Raw genomic sequence first — 18,328 nt, 5'->3', positions numbered from 1 at the left:
TTGGTTTTTTGATGTAAACGCTGCTGTACTGTACTTTAATGGAAAATGGACATAATTGTACGTCAAATCATCACGTTACGACTGGATTCACTTTACAAGAGCATGTAGAATAGCCAAAACAATAATAATAAAAAAAATGACTTATAACCAGGAGAGTGGACAAAAAAATTGAATTCAACAGTCGAAACTATGAACTGAACTAAATCAAATTTAGTCAAACTAAGTTTTCGATTAATTGAACAAATACGATTCGAATACCAATTCTGCATATATGGTATTTGTTTGATTCGATTAGGTTAACGAAATTGAATATATTTATATATTTATATTATTATATTTTAAAATTTATATTAATAATTATATTTGATTGAATTTGGATATTTGTAAATATTTTTATTTAATTAGAATTTTAATTATTTTTTAATATATATTTTTTTAATTTTGATTCGATTCGAATTATTTGCAAATATTTTTCATTAATTGAAAATTCAGTTAATCCAAATTTTCGATTCAAATACAGTTCATAATTTCGAATATTTATTCCATTCGATTCGAATATCAAATAACTGCGTAACGAAGAGTTAGGTATCTCGCGGCCTGAGACCTCGTTGCCTCGTTAACTCTGCGATATTGTCAAAGTGTCGAAGCTGCTATGCAGAGGGGACACGATAGAACACCTGTTGCGAAAGTCCCCTTAAATTGATTTTTATTTTTAAAATAATAAAATCATTCACAGTAATTTAAGAATCAATATAATATTCTTATTTCTTAATTCTGGTACTCATCCAAAAAATTTCTATTGTTTTGAAACAATGAGTATAATATATTAGAGTAAATTAGAATGTTGAATACTAAGTTCTAAAATTTGATAATTATTTAATATTATAAAATAAATATTGATATAATATTTTAAAATTAAAAAATAAAATTTATTATAATATAAAAAATAAAAATGCTATTTTTATTTAAAAAAATAATTTATTTTGTTATTTTTGCCTGATCAAAACAATAGAATTATTTTCCATTATTTTTTTATAAAATTATCTTTGCATTTTTATAAAATTATTCAAATTTTTTTATAATAATTATATAAAATAAAAGTATTTTAATTTTTTAAAAACACTTTCACTCATAGTATCTGTATAATATTATTATTTCTTAAAATGCGTATTTCAAATATCCCTATTATTTTAGGAGGGAAGGAGTATTCATTTTATTTGATATTTAAAACAAAAATTCATAAATCATATAAATTCTCATAAAAACCATACAAACACCATACTCAAAAGACGGAGCACCGGTCCGGTCCGGTCCGGTCTGGTCCGGTCCGGTCCAGTGTGTACTCAAAAGCAAATACCAAGTCCAACCAACCCACAGCACATACTTAACGCCGTAGACAGTCAATCAATCTATCAATCCCTTCTTCACCGGAAACGCCTACTCCTCACCGCCGCCGCCGTCGCCCGCCATGGATTTCCATCTCAACGGCGCTTCTCCCTCCTCCTCCTCCGCTTCCTCCACCGATCCCAACCGCAATTCCTCGCTTCATCCCACCAACGGCCACACCTCCGACCCTATGCACTCCTGGTGGGAGTCCATCTCCAAGGCTCGCTCCCGCATCCATCTCCTCTCTTCGCTGCTCCCCTCCTCCCCCGACGATCCTCTCTCCTCCCTAGCCGACACCGATCGCCCCGCTCGCTCACTCCTACTCTCCGCCGCCGCCTACTCCGCCGTCTCCGCTGCCCTCTCCGCCGAATCCTCCGGCTCCAGCGACGACCCGCTCTGTCACTGGCTTTACGACACCTATCTCTCCTCCGACCCCGACTTGCGCCTCGTCGTACTCTCCTTCATCCCTCTAATCTCCGCCATCTACCTCCACCGCATCCACTACCCGCCGGCGGATGTGCCTGTCTCCCTCTCCGGCTTCGAGGCCGTCCTGCTCGCAATTTATTCCGCCGAGACTAAAGCGCGGAATGGGAAGCCTATCACAATTTCGATTCCGGATCTATCTCAGCCGTCGCTTTACCACGCTCCGCGCAACCCGGTTAAATCTCCAAACCCTAATTTAAAGCCTACTAAGCCTCTGGTTGGGGTTCTTTCGCCTCCATTGGAGCCGCAGATCGCCGTTAAGTCCACCAAACGCGCTTGCATTGTCGGCGTTGCTTTAGATTGCTATTACAAACAGATCTCTCAGATGCCTAGCTGGTCAAAGGTCGATTTCTGTAAGTCCACCACGGTATGGGCTGGGAAAGATTGCCCTTGCACCTCAGATTTGGACGACCAAAAACCAGTGAATTTCTCCGAGGAAAATGTCAGACATGAGAATGGCAATGGCAATGGCAATAGCAATGGGTTTGAGGAGGATATCAGTGTAGAGACTGATGAGATTGACAATGTTGCTGAAAGAGTCAACGATTTACACATCCATGGCGATGAGAATTCAACCAAATTGGGAGGCAAAGATGCGAGAATTCTGCTGCCCTGGGAACTGTTACAGCCGGTTTTGAGGATATTGGGGCATTGTTTGCTGGGGCCTCTCAATGTGGATGAGGTGAAGGATGCTGCAGCCATTGCGGCGCGACGATTGTATGCTAGAGCATCACACGATTTAGATCCACAAGCGATTCTGGCGACGAGGAGCTTGATCCGACTCGATAGAAGCACACGCGAAGCTGCGAAAGCAGCAGCTACAGTTGCTGCTGCTACTGCTACAGGTTCAGGTTCGAATGCCAACACTCCTAGTAAGGCTAAGAAACCTGAGATACTATTGGTTTCTAAGTGATCAAGAAGAGGCTATATGAGTGTGTAAGCTTTTGTTAACTTGTTGTCGGCTTAATCATTTGGAGAATGCATGTGCTTTATTGTAGATTTATGAGTATAACTGTTTGTATTTATATCTTGTCTGTGACTTTGAATGTGTTGGATTGAAGAGACATGTCCCTCATGATTCCTTGTAAAGAGGTATATCAATATTAGTTCGATTCTGGCTGTTTTTGATAAGAAATGCTATTTTTCTGTGATGTCCTGTTTTTGTTGGTATTGCTTTTTCTTTAGGTTCTTTTCTTGAAAACATGTGCATTCAATTGCTTATTTTATGCGATTTGCTACAGCTCTCTGTCGATTCTTTATGAATGAGACTAAGTCCTTTTTGAACCTTGTAACCAGTAATGTATTCTTTTCTATTTTTACTGCCCAATATCGAGGGAGGAATAGCTGTATTTCTAGCGTTCACTTGTGTTTTTACTTGCCTATCATGTAGTGCAGTTGTCTACCGGTAAGATTTTCTTTCTTACAATGTTGATGCTTATATGTATGACGACTATCATCACCTCGTATACATTGCTCAGAGAACTACAAATCCAAATGATGTGATCCTTATATTTTTGTTCATATTGCAAGGATATATTTGTCTTCATATTTGGGTAAAAGAAACCAGAAAACTGTTGTTTTTGTTATGATAGCTATCCTTAGGATAATTACGAGTGAATTATCCTTTAATAGTCAATGGCCTCTCTACTGTATGTAGCAACAAAAAGATGAGAACCTTGTAGATCTTGTAGGTTTCAGTTGGGCTCTTCCTTGCTTCCATTCTGTCGGGGCAACTAATTTATATACATTAGAGGTGTTGTAACTTTGAAAAAAGATTGAAACTAAAGATGAGTTACGATGTTTGGGTTGTAAACTAATTTGGTAGTAGACTGCATATGCTTTTGTATGTTCGTGGTTATTTGGATCAAGTTGATTGGGATCCAGTGCACTGTGAGACAATCTTCCTAAACAACTGCAAAAATGTGTGGACAATTGTGGCCGTTGTCAACCCAAGAAATCTATTATACCATTGGTGTCGGGACATTTGTGGTTTTGTTCTTCACATGAGCCATGGCTGTGTGTATTGGTTCCTTTGACCTTCAGAATATGTGTTACATGTTCAAGCTTCAAGGCCAGTTTTTGAATCTTTGGGGATTGTCAGTAACGTTGTGGCTGGTATGTTGATTAAATTTTCTTCTCTTTTCAGAATCTGGAGATATTTCTCTCAAATTTTGATTATAACTACTTCAGTATACTTGGTTTGATTGCTTGTCATTTTCAGATGCAAAACCGGCCCTTTCGGGTTGCCATTGATGCTCTTGCATTGGAAGTGGTTTCGAAGTGGCAATGGTAAGTTAAAAATGATGTGATATCCGATAATATTAAGGTTTAGTTTTGATAGTAGCACAGAGTTAATGACTCGATAGCCGGTTTTTGTATTTATTTTATTTTATTTTCGGGTTTTTGAATTTAGTGTCATGAGTCTATGTAAATAGGACTATAGATGCATAAGGAGTTCATTGAGTTAATGGTTAAGTAGGGGCTTCGGCTTCGTGGCAGGGATAATCGGTTATCTTTTGCGGATGGTTTTCCTTTGAAGGTTAATTATTCGAATCTCGAATGAAGTTTTTTGTTTTCGAGTTATCCTACATTCTATTAAAAGAATACGCCTTTCATTTCAATTATATAAACGCTTTTAGTATCGAAAAAATGAGGCTCTGTATCTTGCTTCAGGGCTTTCGGGCTCGATTATCGACACCCTATGCTCAGTTAGGACAACTTGAACTGTAGGTTGGTGTAATAATCCTTAGATTTGGAGGTGTGTTATGAAGCATTAGCCTAGTTAGACTTTGGTTAATTCCTATGTGATATTTGTGGAATGTACAAGTTTGTTCCAACTTTCCACTCTATTTCTGCAGTTGTTACAATAAAAATGACAAAATGGCAGATGATCTACGGGAACCATAAACTTCAACTAAAAAGTATATTTCTTGTATATTCCTCTCCCCCCATTTTCTTACATGCAATGGGTTGGAGAATTGGGTTAAAAAACTTTGTATATGTTCCATTTGATTTTCATTAGAAAATATCATAGTTGTCCAAGCATATATACAACATATTTTAAATTTTTATAAAATATTTGTTTCTTTTCTATTTATAAAAGTAAAAATATTAAAATTATTTTATACAGTAATTAATAAAATGTTATTATTTTTTAATTTATTAAAAAAAATAAAATAAATTCTATAAACTATTAGTTTGACAGATAATATTATAAATTTTATTATTTGAATCATGCATTTTAGATTCAAATATTGTTAAATACAAAATACAGATTAAAATTTTCATATTCAAAATTTTATATATAAATATATATTTCTCTTAAAAGTATTTTGATATTAGTATATAATTACTTTAATTAAAATATAGAAAGAAATATTTTTGAATTGATAGACAAAAATGATAAAGAAAAAAGAGATAGTTTGAGCTGATACGAGAGAGTAAAATTCTCACCACAAATCAACCAAGTTCTTTCTTTCATATACTTAAAATAAAAATAGAAAATATTCCGTAAGGGATGGTCTGGTGGTGTAGGGATTGGATTTGTATCATACATGGTTCGCTTAGTATGACTTTTCCGTCGGGCCTGGTTTGCAGGATATTAAGTTTGGCCGGGGGTTTATCCAGTGCACATTTTCGGGTAGCGGCTGCGAATTCTCACATCGTAAATAAAAAATAAAAAAATAAAAAATGAATAAATCATTTCATAAAACCATGTAACTGATATTGTTATTTAATAGTGGTAATAATATCTTATTAATTATTTAGCAACACATTTATAATTTGGTATAATTGGTGTACTTGTGTTCCCCATATGGTAAAATCACAACTTGCCTTAAAAATTTACACACTTCACCTGACTTGTATTTTAATAAATAGTAGTAGTACGTTATTATTCATCATTTAATTATGATATTTTTCTTATTATGTATAATTTCATCTAAAGCTGTGAATTATTATTGTATGTGACATGTGAATATATTATTATAACAAGCCCATCTCTTTATATATATCAAAAAATATGATAACATTTTATATGCAAAATTATCATTATTATAACTTTTCTTTGACATGCTTGAAATTTTAATAAAATTAAATAGGATTCTAAATGATTAATTTCAAAATTTTGCAATGTATGTTTTTTAGAATGTATAAAATTAATTAAAATAAAACTCGTAACACGGAGAAGAGCTTATTGTTAAAAGAAGAAGATTTGGACCCAAGGAAAGAAATAATTGAATCGAAGCGAATCAATCGATGTCTTTACAAGAAACTTATTTCAATTTTATAATTTTTACCTTTACCGGAGGTCGTATTGATAACGATTGTTTATCTGGACAATTATATATTTTTATATATATAAGATATCTTAAAGTTTTATGTTACAAATAAAGCATTGAAATTGTTTAACTCGTGTATATTTGGGTAACTAATGATTATAATAGTATCAAATTTTGGATCATACTTACGTTTCTTGATAATAATAATAATCATAATAATAATAATAATAATAATAATAATAATCATAAAATAGATAAAGTTCACATTCACTCAAAATTGTTGCAAGTTCCTACGTTTCCAATACAAAAGTACCCATTCATGGTTTAAAATAACAACGTAGTACTCCCTCCGTCCACTTACAATGTTTACATATTTCTATTTTGGGAAGTCCAATTACAAAGTTAACATTTCATTAAATATTCTATTTTTTTTTCACAAATACTCTCACTTTACATCACATCATTACTTTTACACAAAAAAAAAAGTAAAGATAAAAATGTCATTACACTACTTTTAACTACTGTCAAAAGTAAATGTAAACTTTGTAAGTGGACGGAGGGAGTATTATATACTAATATATATATATATATATATAACATATAAGAAAGAACAGAAAAATATTTCTAATAACTACTCCACCGTACCACATAATTTGTCTCTATTTTCTATTTTCGTCCGTCCCACATAATTTGTCATTTCCATTTTTTGAAATATAATTATACACCTTAATCTAATTTTAAAATTTAATTTTTATAATTTTTTTTAGTCTTAATTAAACTATTTAGTTATCGATATGAAAAAAAAAGTAAATAAAATCTTTAGAGTCGGATGAATATAGTATATTGAGTTATAATAAAAAAAGTACGACATTTATTGTACATGTAACACTTTGTTCTTCCAACTTTATTTTCCCAATTACAATTTTCAAAAAATAATAATAAACATATACTCCCTCCGTCCCAAAAGAGTTGTTTTGTGTTTCTATTTTCGTCCGTCCTAAAACAATTGTCTTGTTTCTTTATTTAGTAATCCTGATCTCCACTTTATAACAAAATTATTCGTACTTTTCCAAACTATCCCTAATTATTACTCTAACCTACTTTTTAAAACCCATCATTAAAAAAGTAAGAACATTTTAGCATTTTAGATTCTATTTTATACCCACGCTTCTGGGATGGAGGGAGTAATTTTATTCTTTTCACAAAAATCGCAAAGTCAAAAAAACTTTAAATATTTATTACAAAAAAAATAAATTCAAATATTTATTACAAAAAATCAATATTCAATTTAAAATAATAATACATTTTATACTTTTTCACACAATTCTTATACCAAACATAAAAAAATCAAATTCATTTTAAAACACTGTGTTGAACTAAACCTATATTTTTATATGTTATTTTTAATATTTTTACTTGTTGATTGAAATAAAATAGTACTTATAAATTTCCAATTATTATGCTAATCAAAGCTATCTATATATATATATATATATATGTATGTATATTGAGAGACGTTTCCACGTTGATTAAGTCATCAAGATTTTGTAACCCCCAAATCAAGTACAATAAAAATCGAAACCCACATATATAATCTTGATACCCTCAATAATTAAATTACTATAATGCCCTGATAATCAATAAATTAATTAATTGACAATACCCATCATTCCAAACCCTATAAATACCCCAATCCCACCTCCCTTCCCCCAACAAAATCAATTCCCAAAATCATCTTCTTCTTCTTCTTCTTCTCCAGAGCAGACAGCCATGGCGAAGAAGCCGAGCATGGGTCGCCGGAAAATCAAAATCGAGAAAATCGTGGTCAAAAACCACCTCCAGGTGACCTTCTCCAAGCGCCGCTCCGGGCTCTTCAAAAAGGCCAGCGAGCTCTGCACTCTCTGCGGCGCCGACATCGCCGTCGTCGTCTTCTCCCCCGCCGGAAAAGTCTTCTCCTTCGGGCACCCCAACGTCGACTCCGTCGTCGACCGCCTCCTCTCCCGCACCCCCTCGCCGCCGCACGACCCCTTCCACCTCATCGACGCCCACCGCAACGTCAATGTCCGAGAGCTCAACCTCCAGTTAGGTCAAATTCTGACCCAATTGGACATGGAGAGGACGAAAGGTGAGAATCTCGACAACCTACTCAAGACCGGCCAGAGACAGTACTGGTGGGAGGCCCCCATCGGAAAATTGGGCCTGGAGGAGCTCCACCAGCTCTGGGACGCCATGGATGACCTCAAGAAGACCGTCTGCCACCACACTGCAACCCTCATCGCCCCCTCGCCGCCGGCGAACCCCTTTTTCACCGGCGCTGCCATTTTTGATCAGTTTGAGGATAAACCTGCTGTAGGGCTTGTTCTTAATCATTTTGGTAATAATAATAACAATAATAATAATAATAGTAACAGGGATAGTATTGCTAATAATGGTTCTGCTGGTAATCCCAATCTTGGCTACAGCTGCATTGCCTATTTTTGATCGAAAAAACATAAAAAATTTATGTGTAATTAATGGAAGTTTATTTGTTGGAATTATATATAACAGTTTTATGATTGGACCATATATGTATTTATGTTGGTAATAATTTGTGAGATTTCTTAAAGATTATATATGCACGATGTTGTTATTATGCCATTTCAGTTAATTGGATGTATTAATTTAATTTCAGTATTAGTAGAATTTGTTGTTAAAGTATGTTATTATATTTTTTTAAATAATATTTATGAAAAATAATGCCAAACAAAAGATATTAAATAAACAAAACCTTTATTTTCCGATCATGTGCTAAACAACACTATTCGATGGTTATATATAAATTGTTTATTTTTTTCTTATGTTATTTAATAAATTTCTTGTGCGATTTAGTTAATTTTTTTTTTTTTTTTTACTAAACTCAATATATTTTATACCGAATTTGACAACTTTTATTAGTAAAAAAAAATCAACAATCTACTTACAGTAAATATTCGATCGAACAAGTTGATTTTCTTAACGGAATATACAAGAAAATGTTCCATATATATATATATATATATATGGTGTATATAAATTCTAAGATATGTGTTTCTACTTTATCTCAATATTATATGCTTAACTTATATTCTTTTTATTTTGCCAATAGAAATTTATATACTCCCTCCGTCCCCATGTTGAGCACGAGATTTAAGAAATATTGATATTATACTAGTAGTGGATAAAAAGTATGGATAAAAGACTTTTTTTGTCCATGTGGGTGTATTAGTATAAAAAGTAGTGACAATTGTATAATAAAAATGAAAAAGTATGGATAGTTTTACGGTGATATGGTTATTTATGAAAATAAGACTATTGTTTTAGAACGGACAAAAATAGTAAACAAGACTATTGTATTGGGACGGAGGGAATATGTATTATCATTTGGCATTCAATTCATTGAAATGTGATAACTATTTTTACAAAATTTAATGACATTTAAAGTAGGAATAGAAAGGAGGTTACATTGGAAACATGAAGAATGTTTAGATTTCATGCTTTTTGGTATATTAATAATTAAAACACATTAAGAAGAGCTTTAAATCCCATATATGGTAATTAATTAAAGGCTAAACTGTTTTTTTAGTCCTTAACTGACTCCTTGTCATTTTAGTTCCGTAAGTGGAGCATGTCGCAAACTAGTTTCATAAGTGAAAATTTTCGCTGTTTTAGTCCTCCGGCGCCGGAGGTGACGTGTCCGCCAGGTAAGCGACACCTGGCGGACACGTGAATTTTTTTTATTTTTTTTTCATTTTTAAATTTTTTTTTCTAAAACTTATTTTTAATTTTATTTGTATTTTTTTTATTTTTTTATTTGGTCCAATTAAAAAAATTTAAAAAAATGAAAAAAATAAATAAATCGATGTGTCCGCCAGGTGTCGGGACATCTGGAGGACACGTCACCTCCGGCGAGCCACGAGGACGTCTCCGGCGCCGGAGGACTAAAACAACAACAAAATTTCACTTATAAGACTAGTTTGCGACAAGCTCCACTTACGAGACTAAAATGATAAAGCGGTCCAGTTACGGGACTAAAAAACAGTTTTTCTTTAATTAAATTATGTTTAAGCCACATGTATGTGAAATTATGAAGAAGATGAGTGTTAGTCACTAAGAAACGACATGATAGTGTCGAATAAATTCGTGACAGTGAGCTTATAGATTAAACTCTGCAACACTAGGTCTCACATTTTATTGTCATATTTTGAAAATATTATAAAATAATTAACTACAACAACCTCAATAATTATATATTGTAAATATTAATTTTTGTATTTTTCTTAAATCAATAAATAATAAAATTTCTCCTTTGAAAAAAATATTTAAATTTGAGATATTTAGAAATTTTTTTTCTTCACTATAGTTTCTATATATATATATATATATATTTATGACATGAATGCAACCTCTACTTTTTAAATATGGTTCGAGTAAACATACTATAGTTCTTCTCTTTATACTAGGAGATTGAATTTTAAATACATTATTTATTCTATTTTTTTTCTCTAAAAACATCAAATCAATATTAAAAATCAATTTTACATTCGAAACATCACATCAATACCTATTTATATCACATCATATAATTATTCAAATTTAAAATTTTTACTATTCAAATCCCAACTCAAAATCCAAACTTTCAAACAAATACACCTAAGTATACATATATCTTTAAAATAAATGAATGTTGGATGGAAGGGCACAAGATCACCGGCCCAGTTTTTGCTTAGCCCCGTCAAATTCACTCACGCAAAGTGATATATATACATAATATAGATGAAACTAGACGAAAATGAGGCTGAGGATTCCCGCCCGGATGGAAGATAATGAAATTTCATGTTTGAGGTAGAAACTTTTCTTTTTTTAAAAAAAGAATGGCGGGTTTGTTCACCAAATAATTTTTTTTTTTACATGATTTCTAATGAGTATTAATATAAATTATAATAGGTATATATATTCACATAATATAAATACGATATATATATTATATTTTCTCACAAAAAAAAATAAAAAATCAACAATTAAAAAACAAATATATATGTATATTTATTATCAATACAATTATCTATATTTTAAACAAAAAAAACTTTTTCCGTCGTTCAATTGAGTGCTCATTTGATAGACACGAGTTTTAAAAAATTAGGTAAAAATATAAAATTTTACCTTTTAGAAGAAAGAAAAACTAGAAAAAGTAGTTGGTGACGAGTGGAGTTTCTATTCACTTTTATAAACTAAGAAAATTCCGACATTTTTTTTCCAAAGTAGAATATATATATTCCTCACGCCCCCTCATTTTTTTTTTTTTTTTTTTTTTTTCATTTTTTCCTATATAAGTAATAAATATTTATGAAAAAAAATTGAAAATATTAATCAGTAGATAGAAAGATTAATCAAAAGAAGACCAACATTTCAACACACTTAACACTTAGATTCATATCCGAACCCACAAATTCAACAGACAATATGACAAAGACAACAAACACAACATACAGTTATATATATATATATATATATATGTATTATTACAATTTTTAAAATTCAATTTATATATAAGGTAGGATCAACTGGATCATGAATCGATCAATTAATGGCCGAGCAAATCCTGCGGATTTCGCCATTAGTCCCAGTCTTGAGCTCTATGTTGCTCATCTTCACCATCGACCTCCCGAACTCGACGCCGAACGTCAGCCCGGCGAGGCCCCTCACGCCCAGGTACCGCTGCACCACGGCTCTCGTCGAAGGGTCGGTCCACAGCTTCTGATCGGACTCCAGGACCCCGCGGCCGTCCCTCAGGTTGCCCAAGAAGGACGTGTCGAACCGGGCCTCGCTGCCGCTGTCGAGCGCCACCCGCCGCGACGAGTCGCCGCCCTGCGGGCAGAGAGACAGGAGCGTCGGAAGGAAGGTGGCGTCGATAGACGGGTCCGGGCTGCCCGTCGAGTTGAAATTGTATAGCCGGTAGCTGAAGAACTGACACGCCGTCGTCCCAATAGTGTGTGCACCTAATTTGGTGTCCATATCGTCAACAATTAAATTAGATCAACATATGTTGTAAAAGTGACTAACCTATATTTTAACATATTTATAATAACATATACTTCATCCGTACTAATTCAAAATATCATTTTTATTATTTTCTCAGTTAATAAATAAAATCAGATGGTAAAAATGTCAAATTTTTACTTATTTTCATTAACGAATAAAATACCATTATTTTTTAATTTATTAACAAAATTCAAAATATCCATTTGATTTGAAAGAAAAGAAATATTATATTATAATTCATATGCTATTTTATAAGATGATATGTTCTAACATATGCATAAATATATATTGATTGTCCATATAACATATGCTAACTCGGTCAACTTAATTAACACCACAGCTTGGCCGAATTAGCACATGATTTTCATGAATTTTCTTTTATTTTTCTAATAAAATTAGGTTTTCTTAAATTTAATTTAATTTTTATCATGCAATTAATAATCATATTTCTTGCAAAGGGAATAAAAGTGTAGTAAAAACCTTGGTAGATTGAGAATAGAGAGATTAATTTTATTTTTCCTATAAAATATACATTCAAATTACTATTAAAAATTTTAAAATAAAATACCAACAAGGGTGACAAGGTCCTGAACGTTGAGGCCCTTGTCTAGAAACTTCTGCGTTTGCGAGGCTATCGACTCCGTGAACCCTGGCAAGTTCGCAGCTTCGCTTGCCACCGAAACCCGCCCGTCGCGCCGGCCCGTCGGCACCGCCCAGCTCGCCCCGCCGGCCTGAACCAATGTCCATTCACTAAAAAATTTAAATTTTAATCCTGTAACTAGACCTTGTCGCAAATTAGTCCCGTAAGTGAATTTTTATTTTTTCAATTTTAGTTAGGGGTGTTAATTCGTATTTTTGGGTCGTATTCGTGTCGGGTTGAGCCATGGGGATAACAAAAAACTATCAACCCGAACCCGACCCGAACCCGAAATCTGACCTGAAATTCTAGACCCGAACACGACACGAATTCTTTCAGGTCGGGTTCAGGTTGACCTGAATTAGTTTCAGGTCACCCAAAATCCGAACAAACCCGATACGAAACAGACCCGAAAATTTAAAAAAAATTAAATTGACCTAAAAAAATATCATTTTTATTTTAATTATAAAATAATATAAATATTATAAATTAAAATAATAATAATAAAAATTTCAGGTCAACCCGAAACACGAAACCGAAAACCTAACCTGACTTTGATATTTCAGGTTATCAAGTCATCCCGAAACACGATCCGAACACGACACAAATTTTTTTTGGGTTTCAGGTTCGGGTCGACCCGATTTTTTTAAACCCGAAATACCCAAACCCGAACCTGAAAAATTTCAGGTCGAACGGGTTCGGTTTTTCGGGTCGGGTTTACTTTTGACACCCTTAATTTTAGTCATCCGGTGCCGGAGATGCCTACATGGCACCAGCTTTGCTCGCCAGAAGATATGTGTCCGCCAGGTCAGCTACACCCGGCTGACGCGTAGATTTTTTTTTAAAAAAATTTAATTAATTAATTAATTTTAATTTAAAATCTTTTTAAAAAATGAAGAAAGTAAAACAAATAAAAATTCAAATGTCCGTTAGATGTTGCTGATTTGATGGATACGTGTCCCCTGCGAGCCACGTGAGTGCCACGTAGGCATCTCCAGCGTCGGAGAATTAAAATTGTGAAATTTTTTTACTTAAGAGATTAGTTTGCAACGGGACTAAATGATAAATAGTCCAATTATGAAACTAAAAAATCTATTTATCCTTAAAAATCATATATTAAATGAAAAATAAGTATTTGATTTAGACGAACCAGAACCACAGAGTCGCGAGCAGCCAATGCTAGGATGTCGGCACAGGAGACAACACTGGGGCAGGCGGTCTCGAGCTGCTGCTTGGCGTCGTCGACGACTTCGTACCCTCTGAGGAGCAGATTGGGGCCGGCGGTCTTCTCGGTGGCAGCGCCGTCGATAAGAATGGAGGCGTCGCAGCCCTGGACGAAGCAGTCGTGGAAGTGCATTCTGAGCAAGCCCGGCGCCACCGTAGGGTCGGCGCCAAAATGGGAACGGACTGTTGATTGAACTATGGACTCGGCACGGGGGCATGACGTCGAGTAGAATCCGACCCTCGTCGCCACTGCTGTGGCTTGTCCCGATGACGGCGCCGGCAAAGATGCCGCCGTTGCTATTAGCAACGCCGCAATAACACACACTCTATCCATAGTTTTAATTTGATCGATGCTATGGTTTTAATTAAGTTAATAATCTTAAGCGATCGAGATATATCATATATATATATTGATATTGAGTGTATAATTAAATGATCGAGTGTGTGTGAGAGGAATAGGGAAGACAAGTTGGAGTATTTATAGGCAGTGGCGGATGCATTTGGGGGCCTGCCTTTGCCTTCCATCTTTTTTTTAATTTTTTTTTTATAATTATATATATAATTACTCCATCCGTCCCCGTGTAAAGTTGTTGTTATTTTTTGTATGTATATTTTTGAATATTAGTATTATAATGGATTCTAGTGAAAAAGACAAAATATCCCTGTGAGTATTGTGTAATATTAAACGACATTTGTGTAATATAGTGTAAATTGGAAGAATACTAAATTAGGAAATTATAACTTTATTTTAGAACGGACGAAAATGAAAAATAGAAACTTTTCAATGGGACAAAAGGAGTATATTACTTTTTTTTTAATTATTATTTTATTTTATTTATTTCTTCTTCGCCTACTATAATTGTTTATACAGAGAATCGAATAAAACGGCGTCGGATCAGCCTTCGAAATTTGAATTCCAGTTATAGAGATAAAATAGTACTTTGCTATCTCGTAAGGGATGATTTGGTGGTGTAGGGGTGGACTCGTAATCGTAGGGTCATGGTTCAAACCCTCGATGCTTCAGATCATCGGCCACACATGGTTCGTCTACTTGTCTTATCATAACTTATCTTAATATATTGTGTAAACAAAGAAAATTTGAAAATGTTTAATGGTTTTCCTACATTTAAAAAATATAATAGTAAGAGATATATATTTTTTCTTTTTTAACTCTTGTCCAAATATTTGAATACTGAAATTGGACGATGGAGGAAGTAATAAATTATAATCCCTCCGTCAGCCTCTAAATGTCATATTTATCTTTTGCGTCATTGTACTTAACATTAAAAATATCCTTATATTTGTACAATTTTTTGAACAAATATTCTTTTATTAGTATTATAAGACACTAATGAAAATATTTTTGCAATTTTTTCTTAATTTGTGTTACGTTTTTATATAATAATTAATATTCAAATATTAACACGCAAAAAATAAACGAGCCGAACGAAACTACTACAAATTATATATTTCCTTATATAAAATTGATGAAGCTAAGGATCAAATTTTATACAGATGGAATTGAAATATTGAAGTGGTGGATTTAAGGAGTATGAAAAATCGGCTTGGAGGTATATATGGATTATAACTAATTAAAAAAAAAATATATATATATTATTGTTATGGTTATAGACAGTAGACTTATACATACATATATATATATATATAGTTGGTTGATACAGAACTAATTTTGTCTCAGCATGCATGCAGGCAGGTGGGGCTCCATTAATGATTCTAGAGGCTCATGCAGCTACGTGATTAACGTCTTTATTATTATTATTATTTATAAATTCTAAGTATTATTTATAAAAAATATTAAATCCGTATATAATTTAATATAAAAATAATTCATGCTTAACACGGATTATAAATATCACTAGATAAAAAATAAATACATATAAACAATAAAGCTTAACAATTTTAGATATAGAAAAATATCATTCCCTGTAAAATATGCTCATCCAATGCATGATTTGTATTTGAGTTTGAATTTTAATTTAAATAAAATTTGATTTAATATTTTATAAGATAAAATAATACTCCCTTCACCCACTTAGAAGGTTGACATTTGCTTTTTGCATGCTGATTTTTAATATTAATTATTATATCAAAACGTAAGTACAAATTAAGGAAAAAAAATAAAAATACAATATCTTGTAATACAAATATAATGACATTTGTATAAAAAATTATACAAATATAAGGATATTTTTAAATTTAAATATAACGACGTAAAATATAAATGTAAGCTCATTAAGTGGACGGAGGAAGTATAATCGTATTTACATGATAAAAATATATTAACACAATATAAAACACAATATAAAGGTAGTTGACCCAGTGCACACTTTCGGATAGCGACTGCGGATTCCCACCTGGTAAAGAAAAGAGAAAAATATATAAAGGTAGTTACGCTATTAGGTAGGGGAGGGGAGATTAGTTGAGGTTTGAAATTTCAGTAAAAGCGCGTTTCTAAGAAGCACGCGTTCTGCTGCACATGCACTCACTCCTCCAGTCTCTATTGTCTTTGTCTTGTTTTGTATATATATATATATATATATATATATATTTTTTTTCTGGACAAATATTTCGTAATTATATCTTACCAAATTGTCAAAATTGCTTTTAAGATCAAATTTGTCACTATTATAATTACATGTTATATAATGACTGCTGCTTCTAGGATCAAATATGAAACGAATCTGAATTGGTGATTGGTAGATAGAAATTTAGAATAATTTTATAAAAGTGTTGCCAGCCAAATCAAATTAATGTATATTAGATTCATTGTATTTTGAATGAATTGTTACCATACACTCTATATAGGAAAATTGTATAAAATGTTCCTATGTAAATCAAATAAGCTTAAAGCACAGTTTGAAAATGAATGCTTGTGTTGCATGTAGATATATGTCTAGCAATGAGATTGTTTCAAAACATACTCTAAGCAATACTAATCTATAGGACTATTTGCTATATATATATATATATATATAATAGTACTAATATATTTTACAGGGGCATGGATCAACGGCTGATCAGGTCAAATCAACATGGCTGATTGGTCAGTATATACTTATATGAATTATACATTATTTTATAAAACAATATATGTTGAGATATATATATATATAAATATATACTGGTTATTTATATAATATATGATAATCCGATCAAATAAACACCATATTGACTTGGCCGGATCAGCATAGGATCTACAGTAATTTTACAGGCGATTAGGTTTGCGGCATGTATTGTAGCTTGATCCTATCTGAAATCATAGTGGAGTTGCTTGAATTGAAACCCCAAATGTAGGTTTTGATGGAGGCCAAATTTAGAAAAACAAATTCAGTGTTGTGTATATTTTTACTCATTTTTGTGAGGTGTATTGCAGCTTGATCTTGCTTAAATCACAGTGGAGTTAATTTCTTGGATTGGGTGTGTTTGTTTGGGGGTTTGGATTTTGGATTGGGATTTGAATAGTAAAAATTTTGAATTTGAATAGTTGTATGATGTGATATAAATAGGGTTTGATGTGATGTTTTGAATGTAAAATTGATTTTTAGTATAATATAAAAAATGAAAAATAAGTGTTTGATTTGATATTTTTGGGGGGAAAAAATTGGATGAATAGTGGAAATCCTCCAAAATCCTTCAAACAAACACACCTTGTAAACTTTGTTGGCAATGGAATTGAATAACAAATTTAATAGAAGAAACACTATACCAATTGAGAAATTTGTACTTCAAATAAAAATGATACTCTCTCCGTCCCTTAACAATCTATTCATTTTTTCATTTTGGTCTGTCCTATAACAAAGTATCAATTTTTTTTAGTAATTGTACTACCTACGTAATATTACAAATACCCTTCCAATTTACTATATATTACACAAATGTCATTACCTTTATTTCATACAATACTAATAGGGTTAATCTAGTATTTTTACTTTTATTTCTACTTTATCCCAATATAATACTAATATTTCTAAAACTCCGTGTAAAAAACAAATGAATATATAGATATGAGACGGAGGGAGTATTAATTATCTAAAGTTGTTAGATGTGATGGTTTATAAAAGTATGAAATATTATATCCATAACGAAGTTAATATAATATTATAAATGAAAAAAGATTGTTTAATACTCTCTCCGTGTTACGTTTACTTTTTGCGTTATTGTATTTAACATTACAAATATTTTTATATTTGTATAAATTTTTTTGTACAAATGTCTTTTTATTAGTATTATAAGACACTAA

At 32.4% G+C, this 18,328-nt stretch overlaps 3 protein-coding genes across 3 annotated transcripts; 2 read left to right on the top strand and 1 right to left on the bottom strand.

Moving 5' to 3' along the window:
- The first annotated feature begins 1,333 nt into the window (after positions 1-1,333).
- On the top strand, positions 1,334-3,020 carry LOC127256242 (uncharacterized). Its single transcript, XM_051282146.1, has one exon. It carries the CDS (start codon positions 1,469-1,471, stop codon positions 2,780-2,782), a length of 1,314 nt encoding a protein of 437 aa, XP_051138103.1. The 5' UTR covers positions 1,334-1,468; the 3' UTR covers positions 2,783-3,020.
- Positions 3,021-3,120: 100 nt separating this feature from the next.
- On the top strand, positions 3,121-8,630 carry LOC127253176 (agamous-like MADS-box protein AGL62). Its single transcript, XM_051277625.1, has 3 exons — positions 3,121-3,984; positions 4,091-4,158; positions 7,909-8,630. Exons 2-3 carry the CDS (start codon positions 4,122-4,124, stop codon positions 8,628-8,630), a joined length of 759 nt encoding a protein of 252 aa, XP_051133582.1. The 5' UTR covers positions 3,121-3,984; positions 4,091-4,121.
- Positions 8,631-11,744: 3,114 nt separating this feature from the next.
- On the bottom strand, positions 11,745-14,401 carry LOC127253166 (peroxidase N1-like). Its single transcript, XM_051277613.1, has 3 exons — positions 13,994-14,401; positions 12,775-12,937; positions 11,745-12,163 (listed from the first exon to the last, which is right to left on the bottom strand). Exons 1-3 carry the CDS (start codon positions 14,399-14,401, stop codon positions 11,745-11,747), a joined length of 990 nt encoding a protein of 329 aa, XP_051133570.1.
- Positions 14,402-18,328: the final 3,927 nt, after the last annotated feature.

Source organism: Andrographis paniculata, unplaced genomic scaffold (genome assembly GCF_009805555.1).
Source record: "Andrographis paniculata isolate CXL003 unplaced genomic scaffold, ASM980555v1 Contig12END, whole genome shotgun sequence".
Lineage (NCBI taxonomy): Eukaryota > Viridiplantae > Streptophyta > Magnoliopsida > Lamiales > Acanthaceae > Andrographis > Andrographis paniculata.
Note: the sequence above shows the minus strand (reverse complement) of the source record. Positions and strands in the feature narration are given on the sequence as shown.